General features: G+C 39.1%; 1 protein-coding gene across 1 annotated transcript in view; it reads left to right on the top strand.

Moving 5' to 3' along the window:
- csmd3b (CUB and Sushi multiple domains 3b) overlaps positions 1–25,374 on the top strand; it is a 416,246-nt gene that overhangs the window by 229,825 nt on the left and 161,047 nt on the right. Inside the window, exon 6 of the mRNA XM_080862956.1 lies at positions 22,943–23,055. Coding sequence (XP_080719082.1) covers positions 22,943–23,055 — 113 coding nt within the window. The remainder of the gene's footprint in view (positions 1–22,942; positions 23,056–25,374) is intronic.

Here is a 25,374-nt window from a genome sequence, read left to right as displayed (position 1 = left end):
AAAAAACTATCTTTCTCCCTGGTTTCCTTCCTTATGAATGGCTTCTTGAGAGCCACCCTTCCACTGAGACCATTTCTGATAAGGCTTCAGTGAAGAGTAGATGGATCAACTGAAAGGGCAGATGCATCTCCCAGGCCTTTGACATTGCTTTCAGCTTCTGTTCATCTGCTTTAGATTATTTTTTAGGCCTTGCTTTCTTCTGACCACTACTCATGCTAGGGCCTTCATCTGGATCGGAATTTTCTCCAGGACCCAGGTCAGACTGACAACTTTTTCTTTTCAAATATTTATCGATTGCTATTACACGCTGGGTTGTCTCACTCGCAGCATGACTATTATGTAATTTCTTCTTTGTCTTCTTCTGCTTTACTTTCAGTTGGCAACCCATTTAATTAGAGCAGGTAGTTGTACTGCCCTCTAGTGGAAGAGAATGTAATTGTTCTTGCTGTTACTCAGGCCGGTCGCTTAGGCTACGTTCACACTGCAGGTCTTAATGCTCAATTCCGATTTTTTGATCAAATCTGATTATTTTGTCTGCTTGTTCACACTACAAATAAAATGCGACAGCAAACACGCTCTAGTGTGAACGCTCAAAGCGGCCCGCATGTGCAAAAGAAGACGTCACACACAACGCACTCTGTTTAGACCCAGAGCAAACAATATTGTTTGACTGATGGCCCTTAATATAAAGACTTCGGACTTTACGTTTCCCAATTTTTGCTTTAAGTTATTTTGTTATTTACATAATAATGTAGATAACCTAATAATTATCCTTATTGCTGTTTTAGAGGAGCGGTGCTTCAAAGGATAGTTGCAGATTTCTGTCAGAATCTGCAGATTACACAGTACAAATAAAATGTTCACGTTTCTCCAACGTTGTCTTCCCAACAATTTCACTGACATCTACACTGGATGGCCAGGAAGCGTTCGCGATGTCTTATTGGGCGCTTCTCCGGAGCTGATAATTGGCATCTGTCTTGTGTCAGTGACGTAAAAGACGGATTTAATGCGACTTGACCATTCAAACAGCAGTCGCTTTCTAAAACATCGGATATGTATCGGATTCAGTACCACATATGAAAGTGACCCAGATCGGATTTGAAAATATCGGATTTGTGTCATTCACACTGTCATACCATGATCAGATATGGGTCGCATAGGGTCAAAAAAATCGGATTTGATGCGCTTTCGCCTGCAGTGTGAACGTAGCCTTTGTGTACTAATCAGGTGGAACCAGATAATCTTCCAAGGCAAACCTGACCTTTTCTCACAGCACACCTATGTGCTGCGGCACACTGGTTGGGAAACGGTGAGATAGACCATGCTGATAAATGCTAATTTTGTGACGAATAACTCTTTGGGAATAATTTTATTGTTGCAAAAATATTATTTTAAGCCTGTCAATCTGTGTTGTATTTTATTTTCCATAGATTCAGCTCTAAAAATGTAATCTTATTGTGTGTTTTGGTGACAGGCTGCTAGTAACAAATAGCCTAAAGATACAGTGAAAATTGTCAGGTACAAGGACTGGAGTGAACATGAGTCAAAAAGCAACCAATGTCCAAAGAAAACCTCTGAAAGACCATCAAAGAACACTTAAAAGGCAGGAAAGTATTCCTCTTGGAAGCAAAATACAAAGAATTAATTGGTGATTCAAGACTTTTGCAGAGTTCTATACGTATAAGTCTTCCCGTCTAACATTGATTGCCTCGTGGCTTGACGAAATAACAATTTCACTTTGTCACTTTGATCTTTTTTTTAAATGCAAAGTTATTTTTCCAATAAGTTATTGAGCCCAAACAAATTAGATTTTCCAGTTAGCTTCAATTCAAAGAACAGATACAAATCACATCCATTCATGTGTTTGTGTTTTGTTTTTTGTTTAAGTATCCATGCTGGTTTGCATGCGAGTAGATTATTTTTTCATTGACTGTCCTCTCTGTCCTCATAGAAATTCTTGAAACTTGATATTGACAAAAAGTCACTCTGTCAACAACACTGTTCCCATGCCCCCACTCTGTAAACACTGTCTTATCAGAATGATTATAATTATGGAAGGGAGGAACACATTAAAATAACATTAAAACAGTTGAGCAGGTAGCATGCTTTATATTTGAAGTCAGCAACACCTAAAGGCAATTTCTGTTATAAGAGATTTCTGTTTATGCACTGCATTAGGAGTCCAAAGAAGCCGATCTTATCAGAGCATTTGTGGGAACGGATTACACAGACATTCTTTTGAAGTGATCTTGACAATGTCAATGCCATTAGCACCGTTAGCATTCAGCAGAAGGAAAATCAGGCCAGCTGTTTCTGGTTAAATTGACAGGAGCCTGTTGACAGTTGATTTTTCTTTGTAAATGTTTTTTTCCCAAAGCCTATTTGAGGTAAGACATCCAGATTGCAAAACATGCCCAGATGCTTTGTAAAAATAAAAAAAGGCATTACTTTAGCTCGCTTTTGAATTCATACAGCAGTGGTTAAAGCCAGTGACAAGAATTTATTAGATTTTGTTACTCTGAAGAGGTTTGTATTATCACTCACTGTATTACTGCTATTTGCATCTGAAATAGTTTCTTTTTTTCATTATATATATATATATATATATATATATATATATATATATATATATATATATATATATATATATATATTAGGGGTGCAACGATACACAAAATTCACGGTTCGGTTCGATACTTTGGTGTCACGGTTCGATGTTTTTTCGATACAAGAAAATGTTCATGCTTTAAAATTATAAATATATATTTTGACTCAAACATACAGTTTTTAAATTTAATGTTGCTGAAACAACAAAGGGATAAAATAATAAATCTATCTGATCGAGAAATCACTCATGTTTGGAAAAGAGAGTTTATTACAGAGAAATGGCTCTTTCCAAAATAAAAGCTATACTATACGCTTCTTCTGGGCTATATTCTCAGCAGCATATTAAACATATTAGGTCCCCATAAGGAGAATCATGTGCTAACGGCTGTCTAACTGACTCGGGTAAAGTTTGTAGCATGCGTGCTTGTTGTTTTTGTCTGCTTCCACTTGTCTTTGCACTAGGATGATGTCAGCTTAAATGTGCAGTCATATTCATTTTGTTCCCACTAGTGCTGTCAGCGTTAATCTGAAATGACGTTAACGCCACAACACGGCAAATCTCCGTTAACGAGCTACCGCGGCTCGCCCCGTGCGTAGGGCTGGACGGCCAACACGTTAATGAGCTAACTGCGCTAACACACTAGTTCCCACCAATGTAATTGAGCATTGCGTGGCACATCCGACATACTGTTTTACTTTTGTCCATGACGCGCTTACCTTCAGGGTCATACGTCACATGAAAACCAAAATAGTTCCAAACGCCAGATCTGAATGAGGGTGGGGGAGGTTCAATTTGCCATGTTGCAACGAGAGCTTAGCTTCTGTCTCGCTAGCTTGCCCTGCGCTCAGTGAATCTGCGTTCGACTACTCCGCCTAGGCTGCACTGTCGAGCGCAGATCCACTGAGCTCTCAACACAGACAGCATCGTCAGAAGAAAAGTTCATAAAATAAATTAAAAATTTTGCATTGTTCGACATATGCGTACCGAACCGAAAGCACTGTATCGAACGGTTCAATATCGATACGAGTATTGTTGCACCCCTAATATATATATATATACCCGTGTTGAAAAAAGGTTGCAGTCCCTTTAAGAGCTGACCTATTATATGTAATTGGCTCTTGGAGCTGTTACAAATAGACGTGTCCTATTTTCTAGGATTGTATAAAATTGTGTTTCTATGTGCACATTTCTCATTTGTTTCATAGCTGAAATGCACCTTTTGCTTCCTTTTTCTTCAATTCTTGGAATCACCATTATTGTTATTACCATTGCTTTAAAAAGAAAAAAAAATAGGCCTGGATTATTAGAAATCTATCTTTTTCTTCAATTTGAGGTTTTGTTCAGCTATAGTGCTTTTTTGTTATTATGATACACCGACTGAATTTAATGTCACGTCCGTACAACCATAACACAGTTCTATGATGAAACAATTTAAGACGGGTAAATATCCAGAAGCCAAGTTACAGATACATTGGAAGGTGTCTTAACTAATCAGAGTGTCCCTGGAAAGTCCCGGGACTTGGAAGGGTGCAAATGAGATCCTTATTATTTACTGTGGGCAAAATAAACAACCAGCTGATTTGACATCAAAGGGAGTGTGCTTTTAAAATAGGTTCAAACGATATTTGGGTATCTAACAGATATCAGTAACAGTGTAGGTGTTTTTGCATCTCTAAACTGGTAAAAAATTATCATCAAAGTTGGCTTGATAGGTGCTACTTTTTCTCTAGAAGTTATTAAATAAACATTTGGCATGTACAAGCAAAGGCGTAGTTCACTTTAAATGACATCATTAGCAGTGGCAAAATGTAAGCTATTGACTCTTTTGCTGCATGATAGTTCTTGTAAATGCCAGCACTTGATACCTGATTTCCTCAAAAATTGACTCACAACACCAAGTACTAATATACTAATTTCCATAGACAATTTAGGCAAGAAGCTAATAGCTAAAATGCTATTTTTCATTGCAATTAGAACAGAAAGCTAATGGCTAATTTTCCAGTAATAGTGAGCGCTTGGAATAATTTGCTATGTGTTTATCAGTTGCTTTGGGGCTATCAGCAGCGTTTTCACACTCACACCGCCGTACTCAGATACAGCCTACATCCATGTTTATACACACTGTCACTTCTCACACGCATTCGCAAACGTGCACATCCACCGAGACCCTCTCCTTTTCAGACACTTGTGTCTAATCAGTATGCAGAGAGGTTTGCTTGTGCCTATGAGAGAAGTATATCACTGCAAACTAAATGCCTGTAATCCTAGCCTAACACTACACACTCATACACACAAGCACACACTTATTATTTTTTGTTGTTTCAGAGTCAGTTGCCCTTGAAACCAAGTAGAGCATCTTAAATAGAAGGATCTCTTTCTCTCTCTCTGCCTTGCTTCTTCTTTCTCTCTCGGTCTCTCTCTTTCTGTCACTCCATTCTTTCATATCTGTCTACCTGACTACAGAAAATGGCACACTGTTTAGTGCAATTAGGTACACCTACTTGACAGCTCGTCACAAAATCCATGGTAATGGTGGACTCGGCTATTCAAACTCTGTCATTTATCAATTCCCTGCTTGTCTAGAAACACTTTTTAGGGCCACTAAAACTTAATTTTTGTCAGCTTCGAGATGGAGTCGAAACCCTGTTGCCAAGTGCTTGGCGTCATATCACTGCAGGCAGGTTGATTTAACAGACAGTTAATTGTGCTCTGACACCACAGTATGATACAGATATTCTCACACAGCCATTATACAATATGCCTAATATTCATTTTGCAATTCACACACACAGTATACAGATGTACAAAAAAACAGCTGCTCCACATCGCTATGCAAATTCACAATACTTTCTGTTATAGAAGCTTTCATTTCAGTGTGTGCTTGTTTTTGAACAGCTAACACTACGACATTAAAAAACAAACTTCAGTTTGCAATCAGCCCTCATAACCCGATGTAACGGTACTCTGTGCCCTATGATCACATCTGAAACAGCAACACGTTTAATGGGGCAGTATGCATTGAACTTCACAACTGCAAAAACAGACCTTAGTGATACTCTGTAAAGTCAGAGCATCTCAGAAGTGCATGATGTGCCCACTAGATTATAGGGGTGTTAGGTGAAAATCACCAAAGTAAACATTGTTTTCTTGTTCTTGTTCTCATTAGTCACTTGTTTTGCCTATATTGGAATACAGTTCATTTTTTCTTTATAGCATTTGAAGTTATACATGTTGTTGTTGCATATTTTAATAGTAAATAGTTGCATATTATACATTTTTAACTTTGCATAGTTAGATCAACAAGGGCGGCATCAGCTTTGCTCGCTGATAACAAAAGCCATTAAAAACCATATACATCCAAGATCCACACACCATAACCCAGGAGTTTATAACGTGCTTGTTATGCTTCATTGTTGCCTGTGATGACATTTTTTTAATATAACAGAAATAGCTTTTACAGGCTTTACTCTGGCAAATAGGGCCAACCTGCTGACAATGTTTGATTTAATGGAGAGTAACAGCTAAGCACTGTGTGACTGGAACAAGTCCAGGTTAGTCACAGAGATATGAATCACGTTTCTCCCACATCATCAGTCAAAATTTACTCATAATGTACAGTGATGAAATTGCTCTGTTCTTCTACATGGCTCAGCCTTATATCGTTCTGTCTGTTCGTAGTCGTCGTAGCACATCACATGTTACAGGAGGGGTCTGCTGTTCTCATAGCATTAGCATTCGTTTGAAATATAGAAAAAGAAGCTCTGTGAGAATGTGTGTGAGTGTGTGAGTGATGTTATGCTTGCCGAGTGCTAATCAATGCTCCTGGCAGAGAGGATGCTGGGATAGCGGCAGCATCCCGAATCGGAAATGGAACAGTGACCTTGAACACAAACACACACCTTCTCTGTTTTTTTCACACACTCAGCAAACAAACACACATATCAGATCTTTCCAAATATGTATCTAAAGATACAGGAACACACAAGCATATCAATACAGACGAACAGGGAGCCATGCTAGTCTGGTTCCAGGTGTTTGAATCAAATTCCACAAGCCTGTGTTGACAGAGTTCAGTATTTCAGATTAGCCCCGTGCTGTCTGTAATGACTATGACTCAGAAAACCAAGATGCATTTGTAACGTGAAAAAAAATAACAACAAAAAAAGTAAAAAAATAATAATAATAATTCAGCCCTGGATTGGTGCATCTCCATATTTGTTTGGGGTTTTTTTTCTTGCCCAAAATGATCTGAAATCACATCAGCAACTTATTTTAAAGAGTCCATTATCATCCAAATTCATGCACCAAAATCACTCTCTTGGAGAGCTGGTAAATAAGTTCATGATGTAGACTATTTTCCACTGAATCTATTTGCAACAGGGCTTATAGGTTATAGTAGTGACCTTCACACTCTTCCTCTGAGGGCATCAATTTTTAAATCCAATTTCTGGTGGCCCAAAGCATAATTTAGGTCTACAAGGCTATTGTCTAGGCATGTCAAGGCAAATTCACTCCATTATTAACCCACACCTTTGATGGGCTTTGAAACAAATTACCGAAATCTTTTGGGAAAACACCGTCTTATTTGTTGGACCCGCACAGAAGAAGAATAGAGGAGATGCAAAAAAAAAAACAAAAAACGGAGTAGAGTGAGGGACTTGTCATGGTGTTTTAGTGAGGCGGTGTCAGGTCACGTAGAAGAAGACAAGAAAGGAAAAGAGACAGGAGACAAGAGACGAATTGGTAGAAAAGAGGAGTCAAAAAGGGCAATTGGGGTGACATGAAGAGCCAGGAGAGAAGGAGTGGAGATGAAAGGTAAGAAGGTGAGGTAGAGAGGAGACAAAAGCATAGGTGCAGAATCAGGGACAAGGAGTGGGGAGATGAGAGTTGACAGGAGAAGAGAGGTGGAAAGAAGAATAAGAGGAATGGAGGGGGAGACACAGGAAGATAAAGCCATCAGAGGGGCTCATGGGGGAGGAAAGAGGTTGTAGTCAGAAAGAGATGGACACCAAGCGGGGCTGAGAGAGACAGAAAAGGACAGACGGAGGAAGACGTGTAAAAACTAAATTCATATGACAGTTGCTGCCTGTATATAAAGCCAAATATGATCATGAGAGTAGTGCAATTTAACTAAGGCTAGCAAAGCAAGAGTCGCTGGTTTCTTTGACTTGGGTCATGTGCAGCAGGTTCACCGTGGGATTAAAATGTGTGTGGAGCTGTGAAATTAATTTCATTATAGGAGGATTATTCAGAGACGTAAACACCATACGCCGACTAAATCTGTCCATCTGAGTTCTGCCAATCTGTGCAGTGTGCAGACTATATGGAGGCATTAATTTTTAGAGTTGCTGTCGTTTTTTTTCACAGTGTCTCAAAATCGGGACAAACTGCAGGACTCTTATATAGTAGCTGGAGAAAAAGCCAGCCAATGAGACATACATTTGCCATTTTGTGAGGGCAGTTTGTGAATTTCTGAAAGTTGACAAGGGAAAAGTAATTCAGTCAAGATAAGATATTAAGATAAATCTTCCTCTGCTGTGCATGTAAACAGCTTAATCAAATTACTCTTAGAATCAAAGTAAGGTCTATAATTAGATTAGTGTATGATAATTAGATTATAGTGTTTATGCAAACAAAGTCACGTTATACACATTCACGCAGGATTAAGAAACACTCAAAATAGGTCATTTCCTCTCCAGGGCTCAGAGGCATCTTCAACTTTCACACTTTGTTATACAGATCATGACAGATCCAAATGTTGAAGGTTTTTTTTCTGTTTGGATTTATTTTATTATTTATAACAAGCATTTTACAGCTATGCTAAAAAGTAATGGAGACGTAATGGACTGATTTAACAACACATATAACATATATATGTCACGGTTGACAACCGTGGGGATATGAGGAAAAGGAGGACCCAGGCGCGGACAATAACAATAAATCCTCAGTGTGTTCCCGACTCCCGTGACGTGTCCTCTTCCCAGTGCTAGTGTTCCTTGTCTCCGCTCCTCAGTGTCTGAGCACCCCGCGCTCGCTGCCCTCTCGTCTTCACGCTTCTCCTGGGGAAAAAACAAAGAGGCAGCCGTAAGACACACACAATGTGGCAGACTAACCGTACTGACTGGCCGAGAGACTAACGTGAAGTCACGCAATGATGTGGGGCGATCGTGGCTCAAGAGTTGGGCGTTCGCCTTGTAATCGGAAGGTTGCCGGTTCGAGCCCCGGCTTGGACAGTCTTGGTCGTTGTGTCCTTGGGCAAGACACTTCACCTGTTGCCTACTGGTGGTGGTCAGAGGGCCCGGTGGCGCCAGTGTCCGGCAGCCTCGCCTCTGTCAGTGCGCCCCAGGGTAGCTGTGGCTACAATGTAGCTTGCCATCACCAGTGTGTGAATGAGTGGATGACTGGATATGTAAAGCGCTTTGGGGTCCTTAGGGACTAGTAAAAGCGCTATATAAATACAGGCCATTTACCATGATCCAGCGTCGGAGAGAGCTCAGCCACACTCTCAAGTAGCTCCTCCGACGAAGCTTGATCAGCTACAGGTGTGTGATGGTCTTCGGGTGTGGCCACACCCACCAGGCCTGAAGGTGCCTGTAAACAGGTGCTCTCAGAAACACCGGCATCCACACACACACACATAAACACACATATACCTGCAAGCAGGGAGAACGAGGGACAGTAGACCAAAAACACACATGTCCATAATTGCTCAGGGACCCTGGGTCGCACAGACCCAGGACCCTGACAATATTCGTGCTGGGTTGTACTCCCTTTGACCTCAGAATGTCATTAGTTCTTCATGTCATATATTCGATAATGTACTGGAAAAGTTATTCAGAGATTTTGGTCTATTTTGACATGATAACGTAACACAGTTGCTGCAGATTTGTCAGCTGCTCATCCGTGATGTGAATCCCCCGTTCCACCACATCCCAAACGTGCTCTGTTGGATTGAGATCTAGTGACTGCGGAGGCCATTTGAGTGCAGTGAACTCACTGTCATGTTCAAGAAATAAGTTTGAGATGATTTGAGCATGATCCATGCTGTAATGTTATTCATGCCAAATTCTGACCGTGGTAGCTGAATGTTTCAGCAGAAATTGAGACTTAAAAGACCATTCAGCGTTCTTCCAACTTTACTGAGCTTTTATGAACTGTACCTTTAGTTTCCTGGTTTGACCTGAGAGGAGTAGCAGCTGGTGTGGTCTTCTGCTGCTATAGGCCATCTAATTAAAGGTTAGGGTTTTGATTGCCCATTCAGCAATACTCTTCTGGCTACCTTGGTTGTAACGAGTGATTATTGGTGTTGTTTTGTCAGTTGCTTCATATGTACCTCAGAGAAATGCAGCTGCTGTCCTCTGACTTCAACAACCAACATTCAAAATCACTTAAACCCCCTTTCTGCCCAATTTGAACCTCAGCAGGTCATCGTGACAATTTCTACATGCCAGGATCTGCTGCGAATGGCTTATTAGTTATTCGTGTTAATGAACAGTTGAAATGGTGTACCTAAATAGTGGCTGGTGAGTGTATTTTTTATATGCGATTGAAGGCATTGTGCGTCATGATAGGTATTAGGTCATAGCAGAAAATTACACAGGGAAAAATTGCATGCAGCATCAGTAGAGCTTCTACAGAACTGACAATACTGAAATACAGCATCAAGCACACAGCTACACTAATCCCATATACCATCCACAGGAGCAACACAAGGTCACATCATTTTTGCTGGCCATTAGTTCCTGCTGCCTGGGTTTATAAGCCACCACCACTGGCACAAACTGTACTTTGGGATTCAGGTACTGTTTTACTCACAGAGTTGAGGGGGATTCACTGCTCATATCGCCTGATTAACTAATTGCCACCCACATGGATTACCTACAGTTTGGCACATTTCTCTGTCCATTGGCTGTCTAATATGTTTCTTAAGATTGCTTGGTACAAGTTTAACTTAAACAATGCTTTGGTGTGTTTTTTTCCAGTCATCCTTCAGGTTTTGCCTATGGCTGGCAGATATTTTAAAATACACTTCTCTGGAGAAACAGCTGAACCCTTCCATGTTCTTGGTTAACTTTTCATTCAGTTTTTAATATTAAAATATAACAAATGCACAAAATAGAGTGATGTGTTTAATTTTTTTTAATGCATCTAGCTCCATCTGCCTTTGGTAACTCTAGCAAAGGAAAGGCTAACATTGCAGCTTGCCCTTGTCCTTGAGCGCAGCTTCATTTGCACCACGAAATAAGAAATGAAGTTAATATTAAAAATTGGTCGGACATTAATTACAACAAACATGCGTCATCAGAGCAGGGACAGTTTTTTGTTTTTGTTGGTTTTTTCCAGCAATACTAGCCGGCAAACGCCTGACATTTACCATTTCCACAGCAAGTAACCTTTTCAGGTATTGTGAAGCCAAACTCAAGGGAGCAGACCAGAGGTCGAGGACCACTGGAGCGTGATGTATAACTGGGCCAGGACACTGCAAATTAATTCTATCATGAATACTTTTTAATTCTACCATCATCAGCACAGTCTGCCAGTCTGTGCTGATGAGAACATATTTATGTCCTTACTTGATTGTGCTTGTTTTTAATTGGCATAACATAAAACCCATCTGCTTAATAATAGCTGTGATTCTTTGGGGCATGGCCACGAGACATCTGTCCTGTTATGCTGTCAGACTATTTGACTCTTTTGGTTTGCAGGAGTTGGGATCCTATATCAATTAGGATTCTCAATTAGATTGGCATCTCTGGATTTGAAACTTAGGTCAGTGCTTTGAGGTCTTTGTTGAGGTTTTCTAGATGCTCTTGAGTAGTTTCTGTGGTGTTTCAAGACATTATGTGGAAGATTGTTACTGTTATTAGATTATTCTGTTATTATATGTTACCTTATATATGTAATCAAAGTAGTTGAATTAGAATACTGCTGTAGATCACATTATACCCTTTAATATAGAGTGTGTGAGCTGTATGTAGTTTAGTTCTCATTATACTTTTGAGTTAACAGAACATATTCACATATTAGTTCATTAGATAAATGTGCATCACTCTGTATCCTTGATCTGCTGGGAATGTGTTACACTGTTTTCTTGACATGCTTAATTGTTGAATCATGAAGAGAAGGTTGTAAGCAGGAGACTCTGTGTCTAAAGACAGGGGAGATAGACAGACCACATTCCACACCCCCACCTTACAGAAAGCAGAGAAACAACTGCCGAGGTCATAACTTAGGCGCTGTAACAGAGAAAAAAATGTGATGTTTTGGCTTTTACGACTAGCTGGGGGCCACTAGAGACTATAAAAAGCTGAGCAACCCGTCACCATTTTGAGACATGTGCCTGACCCTCTGGTAGCATCTCTCCCGTCCGGACGTTGTAATGCTCTTATTGTTGAATTGTATGGAAATAAATGATTGTTGATTGAGCATTGATACACCGAGTATTGTCCCTCCTTCAGCCCAAAGATTCAAAGAATTGGGAGAATTCAACAACTTGGTGCCGTGACCCGGATCTTTGGTGTGCTGAGGAGGTGTAGATTTGGCCTTTGGTGAGATCGTGGGGCAAAGTGAACAGAGGACCGGTCCAACACTGTGGAGAGGTGTGATTAGCCCACAGTAATGCTTCATTTTGTAGTTTGTAGTCAAAAAACATCCAGATGAATGTCATTTCAAGAAACATTAGCGATACGATCAGTGTTATTCATTGCTGTAGCTTGGCGTGTGTGTCTGGAAGTGCTGTGCGCTGGATAGTCAGCGGCTGAATAGCCACTAGTAGTTTCAGAGCTAAAATTATAATAAGATAATGACACCAACTCCTTGTCTCTGTCCCCCTTTTTCTCATTGTGTGTCTCTGCTCTGATTACTGTGGTGTCCCGCAGGCTACACACACACACACACACACACGCACACACACACACACACACACACAAGCACACACAGAGTTTGAAAAGAGGCAGAAGCCCAAGATTGCAATGGCCTCTGGGAAAAGTCTGGGCTTAAAGAAAGGAGGGAACACACAAAATGACACAAACTCTGGTGAGAACAAGAGGAAGAAAAGAGGCGAGGGACAGAAGAGCAGAGGGTAGAAGGAGGGGGATGATAAAGAAATTAATTTTATTTAATTTAATGGGTATTCCGGGCTTTTCATCCATTTCCTAGTTGTCCTTTTAAAATGCCTGGTGGATTCAGTTTTTAAGTTGTAGATACAAGGGCTACATATCCAACATGGTAAGACAAACAGAGGGGGAAAAATAGATGAAGTGATCATGTTTTTTTTAAAAACGGCAGACGGCAGTTACACAGAACAAAAAACAACAAAAACCCCCAAATCTTCACTCATTTTATTTGGGGTAGCACTGTGTTTGATTTTGTGTTTTAAACCACATCAACAAACAAAAGAAGCTACCTAGATTTGCAGCCTGCTCACACTGCCAACACAGGCATAACTTATCCGGCAGATGGTATAAACTATTTTACACCCTGCGCTTTACTCGAAACAAATCTCAGCTATTTGTGCCAACAAAGATAAAATTGTTTAGGTAAGATTATATGTAGTTTGCAGTCAGGTGGTTATCAACTGTTATAAGTGGCTCTGTCAGTCACTTAATATAATTATTTACATAATTTTGAGAAGTACAAAGACATTTGTTTGTGTATTTAGGGGTACTTTTGAGGTGCAGTACATGACAGAAGCGTGTCGACACATGGATACCGGCTCTATATTTGAAAATTTTATAGTCATTAATCTGTTATTACACCACTTTCGGGAAGGCTTTTCACAAGATTTATGAGCCTGGCTGCAAGAAAGTGCTGCTGCCGCTTTTGAGTGCTGACACGTGGCTTGTCATCGATGTTCCGGTTTATCCAAAATTGGTTTGATGGCGCTAAGGTCGAGGCTTTTCCTCAGCTCCAAAGTCGATGCTGACTGAAGTAGCTCACCCAAATTGGTGCCACAAATTTGGAGCATAATAATTACATGCTGCTGTATTAAAATCCTCTTTCAGGAGATAAGGGGCATAAACCAAGCAATGAAACCATCCTCAAAAGTGTTCTCAACAAGTGATTTTATCACTTTAACACTCTCACAGTTTAGCTCCTACTTGCTAAATGGATAAATAATTAAACTAACAGTGGATTTTGCAATATGGTGCAGAGCCACCCACTCTCTGGTTTTTTTTTTTTCAGCCCTCCACTCTTTACTTGAACGAGCCAATTTAACAAACACCTTGCTGCTCCGTGAAGTGGGGAGCAAGGAGGAGGAGAAAAATTTAGATGAGATAAAGGAAAGGGAGGGAGAGACAGAGCAGGGTCCTGTTGTGAACACTGATTACTCTCTGCCCACTTGAAAGTGATGGAGAGCGACACAGCAGGCGTGCTCGCGCAAGCACGAACCCCTACACACCCACACACGCGCATGCACAGAAGCATAAATACACAATGTATATAAACAATCTTGTGCACAACGAGAACTTCTCTGCATCTGTGCGCTGATTGATGATGACTTCGCCAAAATCCCATCCATCTCCAAATTTCTGCATTATATGTGTGAAAGTGCATTTTCACTCTCCCAGAAAGCTCATATGTATTTGAGATTTCGTGTGTCCTAATTGGGGGAGCCTATTGAGACGGCTAGTCTGATTAAGTAGCACTCCCCTTCTATCTGATCAATAATCACACTCACATGGGTACAAGCACATATATTGTATATGGAAACACAAACTGTAACTTAAATGGCCAATGATCTTTCAATGTGTGTTAGTTACATCACACATTAAGGTGCCAATGTATATATAAAACTCAATTCTGTCCCAGAGTAGCTGAAATAAACCCTACAGTGAAAGGGTCCATTAGTTAAGGATTAATTTTATTTCAATCTATTAAAATCTCGTCTCCATATTAAACTTTGTGTCAGTACAGTACATCACAACAGGTAGCAACAAAGTAGCTCAATTTAACAGTGTATTTGAAAGAAAATGAATAAAAGAAAGGTCTTAATTCTTATGATTGAGCATGGCAAATATGTGCAAATGAAAACAATGTTGCTCTATTTTGCACTTCACACTTTTTTGGGTAGTCTGAAAACAGGTTCACTTGGTGTAGATTAGTAGCTGCAATTTCCAAAATGAACCTCTGAAGTGCAGAAGTATCCCACTCTTTATTTGATTAAAGTGTGTGTTTCACATGGCAGAAAAATAAGTATTTTATGTTATTTATAATATTAGTAACAAATAAGTATTTGTTGTATTTGTATTTTTTATTTGTTTTCTACTTTATTCTACATTACCCTTATGATCTGCTCTACATAAATTCTTTTTTTTGTGATTACTTTTAAATGTGAAGATGAATCATTTTAAATCTAACATCATTCATTTGTGAGCCTGTGGGTTCCTTCTCCCTCTCCTCCCTTCTTCTATTGTTCTCGCTGTCTCCCTCTCTCTTCCACTCCCTCTCTCTGACTCACTGTCTTTCTGTCTTTTGGCCATCGATCTTAGCCTCTTTCCGCCCTCTTTCCACCCAGTGCTTCTTTATTTCCTCCCTCTCCCTCTCTTTCATTGCCATACTGTGAGCGGAATAGCTGGTTGGTGTTTTTGTTGAGGAAGGAGGCACAGAGGATGGATGGGACGATGGTAGACCCTGAGATGTAGAGAGGGAGAGATGCTCTTTTGGTCTGGTGTATTTAATCAATTATGTTCTCTCGCTCCCTCTGGCAACTCTCCACTTGATATTTTCTCTCTTGCAGACACACACACACACACACACACTCAAAACTGCATAAGCGGTCACATACTGACTCTTACTATCCCAGTATATTTTTTTCTTTTTAAAAATTTGTACCTACAGTGATTAGAGCTCAAACACAAACATGTGTCCTATTTTTTTTTAGTATGCCTACTTGGCAAGATAGATCACTTTCAAAATCAAATATAGTTAGTGCCATATTTTTTGGGTTACATAGTTAGTGGATTTTAAATCATACAATCAATATATAATTGACATTTAGAGCTTTAGCTTTATTTCAAGGTTTTTTTAACAAACATTTTGCATTATATTTTTATGAATTACAGCTAGTTTTATGCATACTCCTCAATTTTCAGAGGTTTTCAGAGCGCTTTTATGGCCGGGTGAACCCTGTTGCCTTGGGATCTCACAACAAATGAAGCAGTCTTAATATCTGAAGTTCAAAGTGTTGACATTGTTTTTTTGTTGCTGTATTTAATATAATACCTAACCAAGTTAAAAACACTCTTGAGAAGGTAGGCATGTCATAATCCTTCACCTGCTCCAACAGAAAAAGTCCGGTCTTGTATTTGTGTCAGTGTTGATGGTATACTTGCACATAAACCACAGCATTGGACACTGATGGATAGGAAGTGTCCGAGCAGACATGTAAAAAAAACTCTTTGAAAAGTACATGTTTAAAAAAAATTAAATTCAGATATCTTTTTTTTCCATGCCTAAATATGAATAAAAATACTTAAGAAAAAAAATCCTGATTGAGGTTGTCATAATTCATGAAAGGGTTAACTGTGATTTACAACGAGGTGCAAACCACTCATTACGCTCAAGAACATGATTAGAATTTACTGGAAGATGTGTAAAAGTAGCTTGCACACTTAAACACACCAAAAAATGTTTGGACAGATAAAACATAAATTAACTTCTATTAGACTGATGGACAGAAAAACATATAGAGAAGCACCGAAAGAGCTCATGATCTGAAACATAACTGTCAGTCATGACAGAGGAGATTTCATGGTATGGGAATCTATGCTTACCTGTTGACTGCTGATAGAAGTAGCAGGGTGCAGGGTTATACTCTGTAAAGACAGCAGTTAACAGTGCAAATTGATAAGGACCCCAACAACAGTATACTGCCAAAGCAACCTACACTCTAAGTTTATCAATGTAAAGAAATGAGATATCAACAAATTATACGCACAATTATATTATGTTTTTGACCAATAATATATAGGACTAATTGTAAAACATGCTGCTACATTTTTGATCTGTTATTGCTTACACAGAAATGTCATACATGAATAAAATACTACTAGCAGGCAGAAGGAGTAATTCTTTTAAGTTACCGATTTTCTTTCACAGACGACTTGATTTTAAAAGAGAAATAAGGGACTATCTCACACTAACTCTTTGAGTTTAACATCCAGTGTTTGGAAACATTTGTCACAGTAATCTGCGTTCTGACCTTTATACAATAGTGAGTGTGCGGGTTTAGACTTCTTTAACTGTGTTTCTATATGTCTGTTTCATAAATGAAAAGATTTGGTGATGCCTTTTGATCTTTATGCAACTTAAAATGTTATCACACAACTACTCTTATGCTTTTGAAAATGGCAGTAGACCTTTGTAACAAGCCTGTATTTATCCTGTGGATTTTACTCCCACATCACTGTCAAATCACTGACTGGGATACCCTGTCAGACCGCGATATTTAAAGAAGGTGGTCTGTAATAACTCAGGGCTGCTCTGAAGTACTTTTATAGCAGATATCTTGGGAGAACACTTAATAGTCACAGACATAATCCATCTCGATAGATGAATGGTTTAATAATGCATTACAAATTGTCCACATGGGGAAGATCAGATCAGCTAGCTTCTCAGCTGACGTGTTTCATATATTTATTTATTCATGTGTTAGGCTTTTGCTACAAGCTATGTCTTAACCTTTAATTATGCATGTAAGTAGTTGGTGAGCACACATGGTCATTTTTCACATACAGTCATGCTCGGGACCTATGGAGCAGCAGTAATGCATCTCAAAAGCACTGGTAGGAGGAGGTGCTTCCTGCTGTTGTGGGGATACAATGACCTTTTTAAGATCCCATTCACTGCTGCAGAAAGAGTTTTTCTAATTATGGCTTAATCTCAGCTTGGAGTTGTTAAGTGACTCTTGAGCATTTGATTAAATGGTTTAATGTCACACACATGGGCTTGCTCTAATTCAATTCCTGTTTTAATATGAAACAATGAGAATACACACACTGCGCTATGATGTCATGGGAACAAGAGACCGAAAAGCTGTAAACAGCTGTAAACATGAAGAGGACACATAGAGGAGTGTGAAGAGTTCTTATGGTCAAATAAGATAAGATAAGATAAGATAAAACTTTATTGATCCCACAACGGGGAAATTTTGCGTTACATCAGCTCAGGTACCGATATCAGAAGGAAATACAAAAATACAAATAAGTACAATCAATGAAAAAAAAATAAGATAATACACTATATTCAATGGTAGTATATACGCAGTATGTGATTATGGATATGGTTGGAAATATGGAAGACATAAACTATATAGCTTGACATAACTATTGTACCACTACTATTCCTATTTATAGACATGTACACACACACATGTACACACTAAATATACATATGTATACATATACATACATATATACCTGCACATGTCCATACACATGGAAGGTCTATTATGCATGAAGTGGTGACCGTGGATGTTCACAGTGTCCAGTGACCATATAACTATATTTATTTAATAAATAATAACTAAGAATACATACAAGTATTATTTATTAATAATAAAAAGTAACCTATATGCTGTAATGCTTTCAATAATATTAACGCTCCAACCACTATTAGGGTACAAGGTTTAAAGAAGAATTACTGATTAACAAAAAGTCCTAATTTATGCTACACCACATATCCTCCTCTGGTTTTATGGATAAAAGCTAAAAAAGTCTCATAGTGCATAATTCCACTACAAGATACCACATCAGGCACCAAAAGTAATGTTTTGTCTGTAAAATTTTACCCAAGCAACACGTCCTTCCCAAAGCCTAACTAAGATAACCTACACAATTCAGATTAAAAGACAAAACTCTCCTGAGGATCAGGGATATTAGTTGCCACCAATCTTACCACTGCTTAACCTATACTTTATATCTATTTCTAGAAACCTTAATATATGCATGAGCTATGCCAGCACAACTATTTAATGAGGTGGTAACAACCTACTAAGGGCATGTCTGTATGTCTTGTCAGAGATGCTGAAAAGATATCACGAGTAAGCATTAGTTGCAGTGGCGGCTCTTAGAGAAGTCACAAATCTTTGCAGCTGACTAGGATGCATGAACAGTTGCAGAAAAGAATCAAAAGCATGAGATATGCAATTCAGCAAGTGTAAAACAGATGCATCCAAGCAAAGTCCTCACATGCATAGTTTAAATAACGTGCAGTAGTAGCAGGAGTTACTTTTCCCTGAAGTGAAGTCCATTTAGCTGCGGACATATTAAACATTACTGTCTAAATGTGCTACTAAATGTAAAGTGAGGTTGCATTCAAAAGAAAAAAAAAATCCATCTACCCACACGATTACACAGGGCCTGGAGACTATCCCACCCCTCAGAGGTTACAGTCTGAACAGGCTGCTTTTAACTTGGTCCAAGTGGGTTTAACTTTTAGCTGCTCTTCTAGTCATCTAAGGCCAGACTAAATCAGGGATGTGTGGATCAGAGCTATGTAAGGGTCACACCACATGTTGATGATGAAATCTAAAGACGAGTCGTGGGTTTTGTCATGGTTTTGACTTTTCGGTGAAACGTTTGTGTAGGGCTTGATTATCTGGAGGACTGGGACCACTGTTAACATCCTCCTCAGCTCTGTTACTGTATCGTTGTGCCAGCATGCATGAAAAGCTGGTACTTCACACGTGGCTTTGTAGACCACCTTTTTGTGTGTATGTGACTAATAGCCAACATCATGGAATCCTACTGATCTAGGGCACAAGGTCACCCTCTCTTTGTTAACACACACACACACACACACACACACACACACACACACACACACACACACACACACACACACACACACACACACACACACGCAGAGATACACCTTCTAAAGCACCTGCTCAGCACTCTTGTGTTCCACTTTTTACCACTGTTATTAGAGTGTATTGGCACTGGATAATAGTGCATACAATATAATGCTCCTATTCATGCCTTTGTGTGTGTGTGTGTTGACATTAATGGAGTGCGTCGGTTTCCAGAAGGGGACAAGTGAACATGAGAGAGGACGGTCCACTTCTCTTTCAAGACCATTCGTGTGTGTGTGTGTGTGTGTGTGTGTGTGTGTGTGTGTGTGTGTGTGTGTGTGTGTGTGTGTGTGTGTGTGTGTGTGTGTGTGTGTGTGTGTGTGTGTGTGTGTGTGTGTGTGTGTGTGTATACCTGTGTCTTAAATCTAACAGCCAAGGTGATAGTACTAAAAATATCTCAAAAAATGAAAATGCAATGAAAGAAAGACAGCACCTGTTGCTTGACACTACAAGATGAAAGCGCCATAAATCAAAGAACTGGTGCATCGAAGGTGGTTAATTGCCAGCAGAGATTTTATTTGAGGTTTAGATATTTAAAGCCATACAGAATCAAGGGTGTTTTATTCTGAACTGCAAAAGCATTCAGTTCCTCTAATGCAGTAGTGACCTAACACACTTCACTTTGCCAACCACAAGAGCCTTCTTCACCTTCTCAACCAATTAAGTGGTCTTATTCTCACCACTTGATGAAAGTGTTGCAAATTGGGTCCCATCTGGTAGCGCTATGTACCCTGAAAGCCTTGATTCAGCTTGCTTAAATGCAAAAAAGCTAATATTTTTAAAAGTGGTTCATTGAAGTCTGACATTTGACGATCTGAATTTGCATATACTATGAGTCAGTTAGGTAGACTGTATATAAATCTTAGGAGGAAAAAAAGACAAATAATTGCCATCCTTATAGCAATCAATGTGCAGAACCAGTACAATAGCAACTACCAACTTCAGTTTCAGGAAGTGTCATGATGACTGACTTTTTGAATTACATTCTCACCCTTTATTTATATTTTGCTGAAAAAAAAATCGGAAACAGGTGCAATCATTTAATAAAACCTGTACATGCATAGATGGAAACAAAGTGTATTAGGCAAAAACAACATTTGTACCATTCTAACAAGTCTGTACTTGCTATGCTTGCTTCTACACAGCCTGAACTCAACTGTTTACGTTTTCTTACTATTTCTTTAAGCAGTCCTTATGAATAATCCTTCAGGCTTCTTGAAAGATGTTCCAAGCTCTTCTTTGGATGACTTTATTCCATTCTTTGTCACTGCTTCAATAATGTTGAGATTCGAGCTCTGCGGAGGCTGGTCCATAACTGATAGCATTTCCATTGTGAGTTTCTTCTAGCCAGGCATGTTTTTGCTTGACTGACAGCGTGTTTGGGAAGCTGTTGCCAATCAGACACTTTCAAGATATCGCAGGGCGGGATCAAAATCTGATCTATTCATAATTTCATCCATTTTGGCAAGATCGCCAACACCACTGTTTGAAATGCAGCCCCAAACCATGACAGAGCCTTCATCGTCTTTTACAGATGGCTGTAGACACTCACTGTTGCCTCACTTGACTTCATCTGTACATACGGATGACAGTTTAAAACGAAAACTTTAAATTTGGATTCATCACTCCATGAGCCACTTGTGATAACTCTGTGTTTGTACATTTTTATACATTTTATACATATTGAATGAACGAAATGAGAACACATGACGTGTTTTTGAACTGGCTGCTGTTAACGTAGTGCACAAAAATATCATATAAATTGTATATTGCTTTTTTTTAAGCTTGAATGATGAATAATTTATAGGCCAGTGTTAAGATGGCTTAACAAGCAACATGAAATATTCTTCTGAAAATGGTCAGCTACAGGACGGAACTGAAAATGAGTGAAAAAGCAGCCAATGTCCAAAGAAAGAAAAGACCTTCAGAAAGTCTGGAGAATTATTGCTCAGGACCATTTATGCAAGAAAATACAAGAACGTCTGCATCCTTGGAAGCATAATATAAAAAATTAGGGGTGATTCAAGACTTTCATACATTATATCCACCAGCTACCTCCTGGGAATTAGACAGTGAACAGTTAATTAAGAGCGAGCGCGGTACCCTTTAAATTCTGCAAGAGACTGTGTGTAATTCATTCTGCATCATTACACTCACCATAGGCTTTGTTCTCACTTAATCCAAGACAGCAGCAACACATACACGACCTTTATAAACACTGAATGAATTTTAGAATATTCGTGATCCTGTGGAAGTGCAGTCTAAAGCACAGTTCCTTCGGTTATTAGCTAATTGTTAATTTACTAAAAATGTGAAGGTTTTACAGCCTTCTGAAACTATCATCAGTCTGGTTTTGGATCAGCTTTGGGTGTGCAGCAGTGTTTATTTGGAGATCAGAGCTCCATCCTCTCAGATGAGATTTTCTATTTTGGAGCTGACTGGCCATCCAGTTTCCATTCACTGCAATTGAAGTTGCAGACTGCATGTATTTTCTGTTCCCTTAATATTATACTGGAAACATAATATTTGGAGTGAAATGCCTCATATTATCGCATTCAACCACTCACAATATAACCACATCTTAAAAGCTTTATTCTTAAGATCTTAACGGTCTTTCTTTAACAAAATGAGAAGTTGTAAAGCTTTGATGTAGAGTGCCAATTCCAATAATGTGTCATCCGCCCAAGTTTATTGCGTTTAAACTCACTGAATAGCAACATAACGCTACATTTCCACTAATTGCCATAATCAGTATCAGATAAATGCAGCAAATATATGCATGCATTTACAGAAAAAGAAAAGAAAAGAAAGCCGGTGGAAGCAGTAATCTATTCGTGTTATTGGACTAAACAGAAATCACAGTGATCTCTGTGTCTCAGGTATGCTCTGTTTCCAGGTTTTTCCAGGGGACTGTAGACAATTACAGGTTCTTTCAGATGAGCGAGTATAAAGCTCACTAAGTCCAGCATCAAGCTGATCTGATCTTCTGCATAAGCTGTGTTTGGTGTTCGTGCCGGGAGAATGGGGAGGAGAAGGGCTGTGTTTTCAAATCCGCTCCAACAGTGGACTAGACTTGGCAAATATTAGGTTTCGTACCCTACAGCTGTGGCCAGACATTTGTCCTTTTCTTAAAGCCAAGCACTGGTATTACAGTTATACTGCAGCAAAATATGGGGGCACAAAGCTAAACCAGGTGAAGCATGGTGTTTAACCTATAGCAGGCGTGGCTCAGGTGATAAAGTGGGTTTTCCACTGACCGCAGGCTTAGAGGTTTGATCCTAGTCAACTCCTGTGTAGAGTGCATGCACTGCTAAGCACGTGTCTGCACTTCTTCCCTAAAAAAATGACCATTTAAATTTCAGTCATACAATCATTCTGTGTATTATAGGATTAGGTGAAGGCTAAGGTATTATAAATGTGTCTTTGTATGGATCCATGTTTTATTTCATTAAGCATTTTCATTCTGTCTTCCTTTTTAGGTTGTCGGGCACTAACGTCCCTTCTCCTATCGTCAGCAACAAAAACTGGCTTCGGCTGCATTTCGTGACTGATGGCAACCACCGTTACCGTGGATTCAGCGCACATTATCAAGGTAAGACGGGTGAAATCTGATTATCTTCACGGAGATGATTATTTAAATGCACACTTGCACGCACACACGCACGCACATGGAGATACAGTATATGCACAGCGTGTTCATTTCTGAAAAATGAAATAGGATGTACAGTGTGTGCATATCTCTGCCTTTAATAACAGCTATTTTCAAGGTTCTGATTTGGCCTCTTTTGCCTTTTTTTTTTTTGGCATTTTTGTGTTTGTGTTTCTCTCTGACAGTTGGTCCCCATCATCCCTCCCTCAGATTCCCTCTAATTATGTTTGTTGACTCCAAACGTCTCGCCTTTTCTCTGTTACATTTTCTCTCACTGTCTCAATCTTACTGCCTTTCTCTCACTCTTCCCTGTATCACTTGCTCTTTTCTGTTTTTTCCCCTCTTGGGTAACTATTCAAGATAAGTGCACAGCTAGATTTCTTTGACACAAAAACCCTAACTGGTGGAAAGCACTTGGAAATTCATTTGGCATAGTCCATGTCCCCCAACAGTGATAATGAGAGTCGAATGTGTGGAACAACTGCACACATAGGTTGGAGGAGATAGTGTTTTTTCTTTTCTTTTTCTAAATGTAAAATTGCTTTCCTTACTTTCCAGCCTTCTGTTGTAGTCTTGGATTGCCTCTACTACTTTTACAAAAAAAAAAAAAAGGTGTTTTGTGCATTCAAATTGCTAGTCCGTTTTCAAAAGAGTCCATTCGACATCAAAAGATACACAGACTTTGGTATTTTATCTTTTTTTTTTGTGCACATGTGGTACAATTACAAAACAGTACTTGTTTTAGTTTGGTTTCAATTTAATAATAATGCATTTCAACCATAATGTTGAGAAACGTAATTATATTTTGTGATATTTACATATTTTGTTGTATTTACATGTTTTATGTGCAAAGTTTAACTACTTTAAGCTAATCGCACGGTGGCATTATAGTTTGTCCGTGCGTCATTGCCCTGATCTGAGTGGGCAGCCAGCACACGCATAAATATTGGTCATGCTTGACACCGGATTATTACTGACACACTGCCTACTCGCGTCTTTCCTCAGCACAAGTTGAGAACAAGCCCCCAAAATACCAAGCACACTCAGGCAAGAAAAGAGAAGGTGTGCGCCTAACCAAAATGCCAGCTCTCAGGAGTAGCGCTTGCTCCGTATACTAACTGGATCGTGTTTGTAGAGTTTGTTTGTAGAGGAGAAACTGTGTTGATGATCATGCCGCGAGAAGTAACAAAAAAAAAAATCAGCATGTGTCTGAATTGACACACTCGTACGCACTCAATGACACAATGCGAATGTGTCTGCCTCGCTCCCCTCCCACCATTTTTGTCACCATTTTTCCACAGTCAACTGTGTTTTTTTCAGACACAGTGATAAACACAGCAGTTTCTCCGAATAGCAGCCCGGTGACCTTCTGAATGATTTTGAACGAGTATTTGTCTGTCTTTGGATAATGTAGAGTTTGTTCTGCTCTCCCTGTGCACGCTTCCTGGCATGACGTTTAGCAAAGTGTTTGGAGAGTGGCATAAGCCAGCCCACCCATATGGAAAAGATATATATAAATCTTATAAAGTTTGTATCTGTCTTGTGTGTAACTTGTATGAAAAGCATACAAGAGTGAAAACACATATAAGATCCCTTGAAAAATTATATAATGAAACTTGTATGTTTTGGATACTTACTAAAAAAATATATGAAAGTAATGAGAAAGTGGCCACTTTCATGAGTAAATCATGTAAGCCTTATATGATTTATATATGATTTACTCATGAAAGTGGCCATTTTCATGAGTAAATCATATATGTTTTTACTATTTCTTTTCCACATGGGCAGTGTAGCACTCTTGGTTAAAATGTTGTAATGTTACATTAATCAAATCAGCTCAAAGCATGATTAATATAAAATAGATGCATGTCTGTGCATACAGGTGGCTGCTGAATGGATTTTACTGTGTTTTCTTCAAAATTAATATAGGATCGTAATTCATTTTAGCTTTTAATGCCAAGGGAGTGAATAATTTACTACTTTACTTTTGGACATTAAATCTAAGAAAACAAATGTTTTTAAATTTCTGACAACCGCATGAATTTTGTAGTGCAGTGATTCCCAAAGTGTGGGATGGGGCCCCCTGGTGGGCTGTAACAGTACTGCAGCTGTGTCGCAGTAATTAAGTAAGTAGTTCAGTTTGAAATTACTCACATCTATTTTAAGTGACATATTTGTATACATTATTTATTTATATAAAAAATGTAGTAACATTTATAATAGGTGGTTATTTTGTTACTACACATTACTATTGCTTATTAT

The sequence above is a fragment of the Rhamphochromis sp. 'chilingali' genome, assembly GCF_963969265.1.
Source record: "Rhamphochromis sp. 'chilingali' genome assembly, chromosome: 17".
Classification (NCBI taxonomy): domain Eukaryota; kingdom Metazoa; phylum Chordata; class Actinopteri; order Cichliformes; family Cichlidae; genus Rhamphochromis; species Rhamphochromis sp. 'chilingali'.
This window is presented reverse-complemented; position numbering and strand designations above follow the sequence as displayed.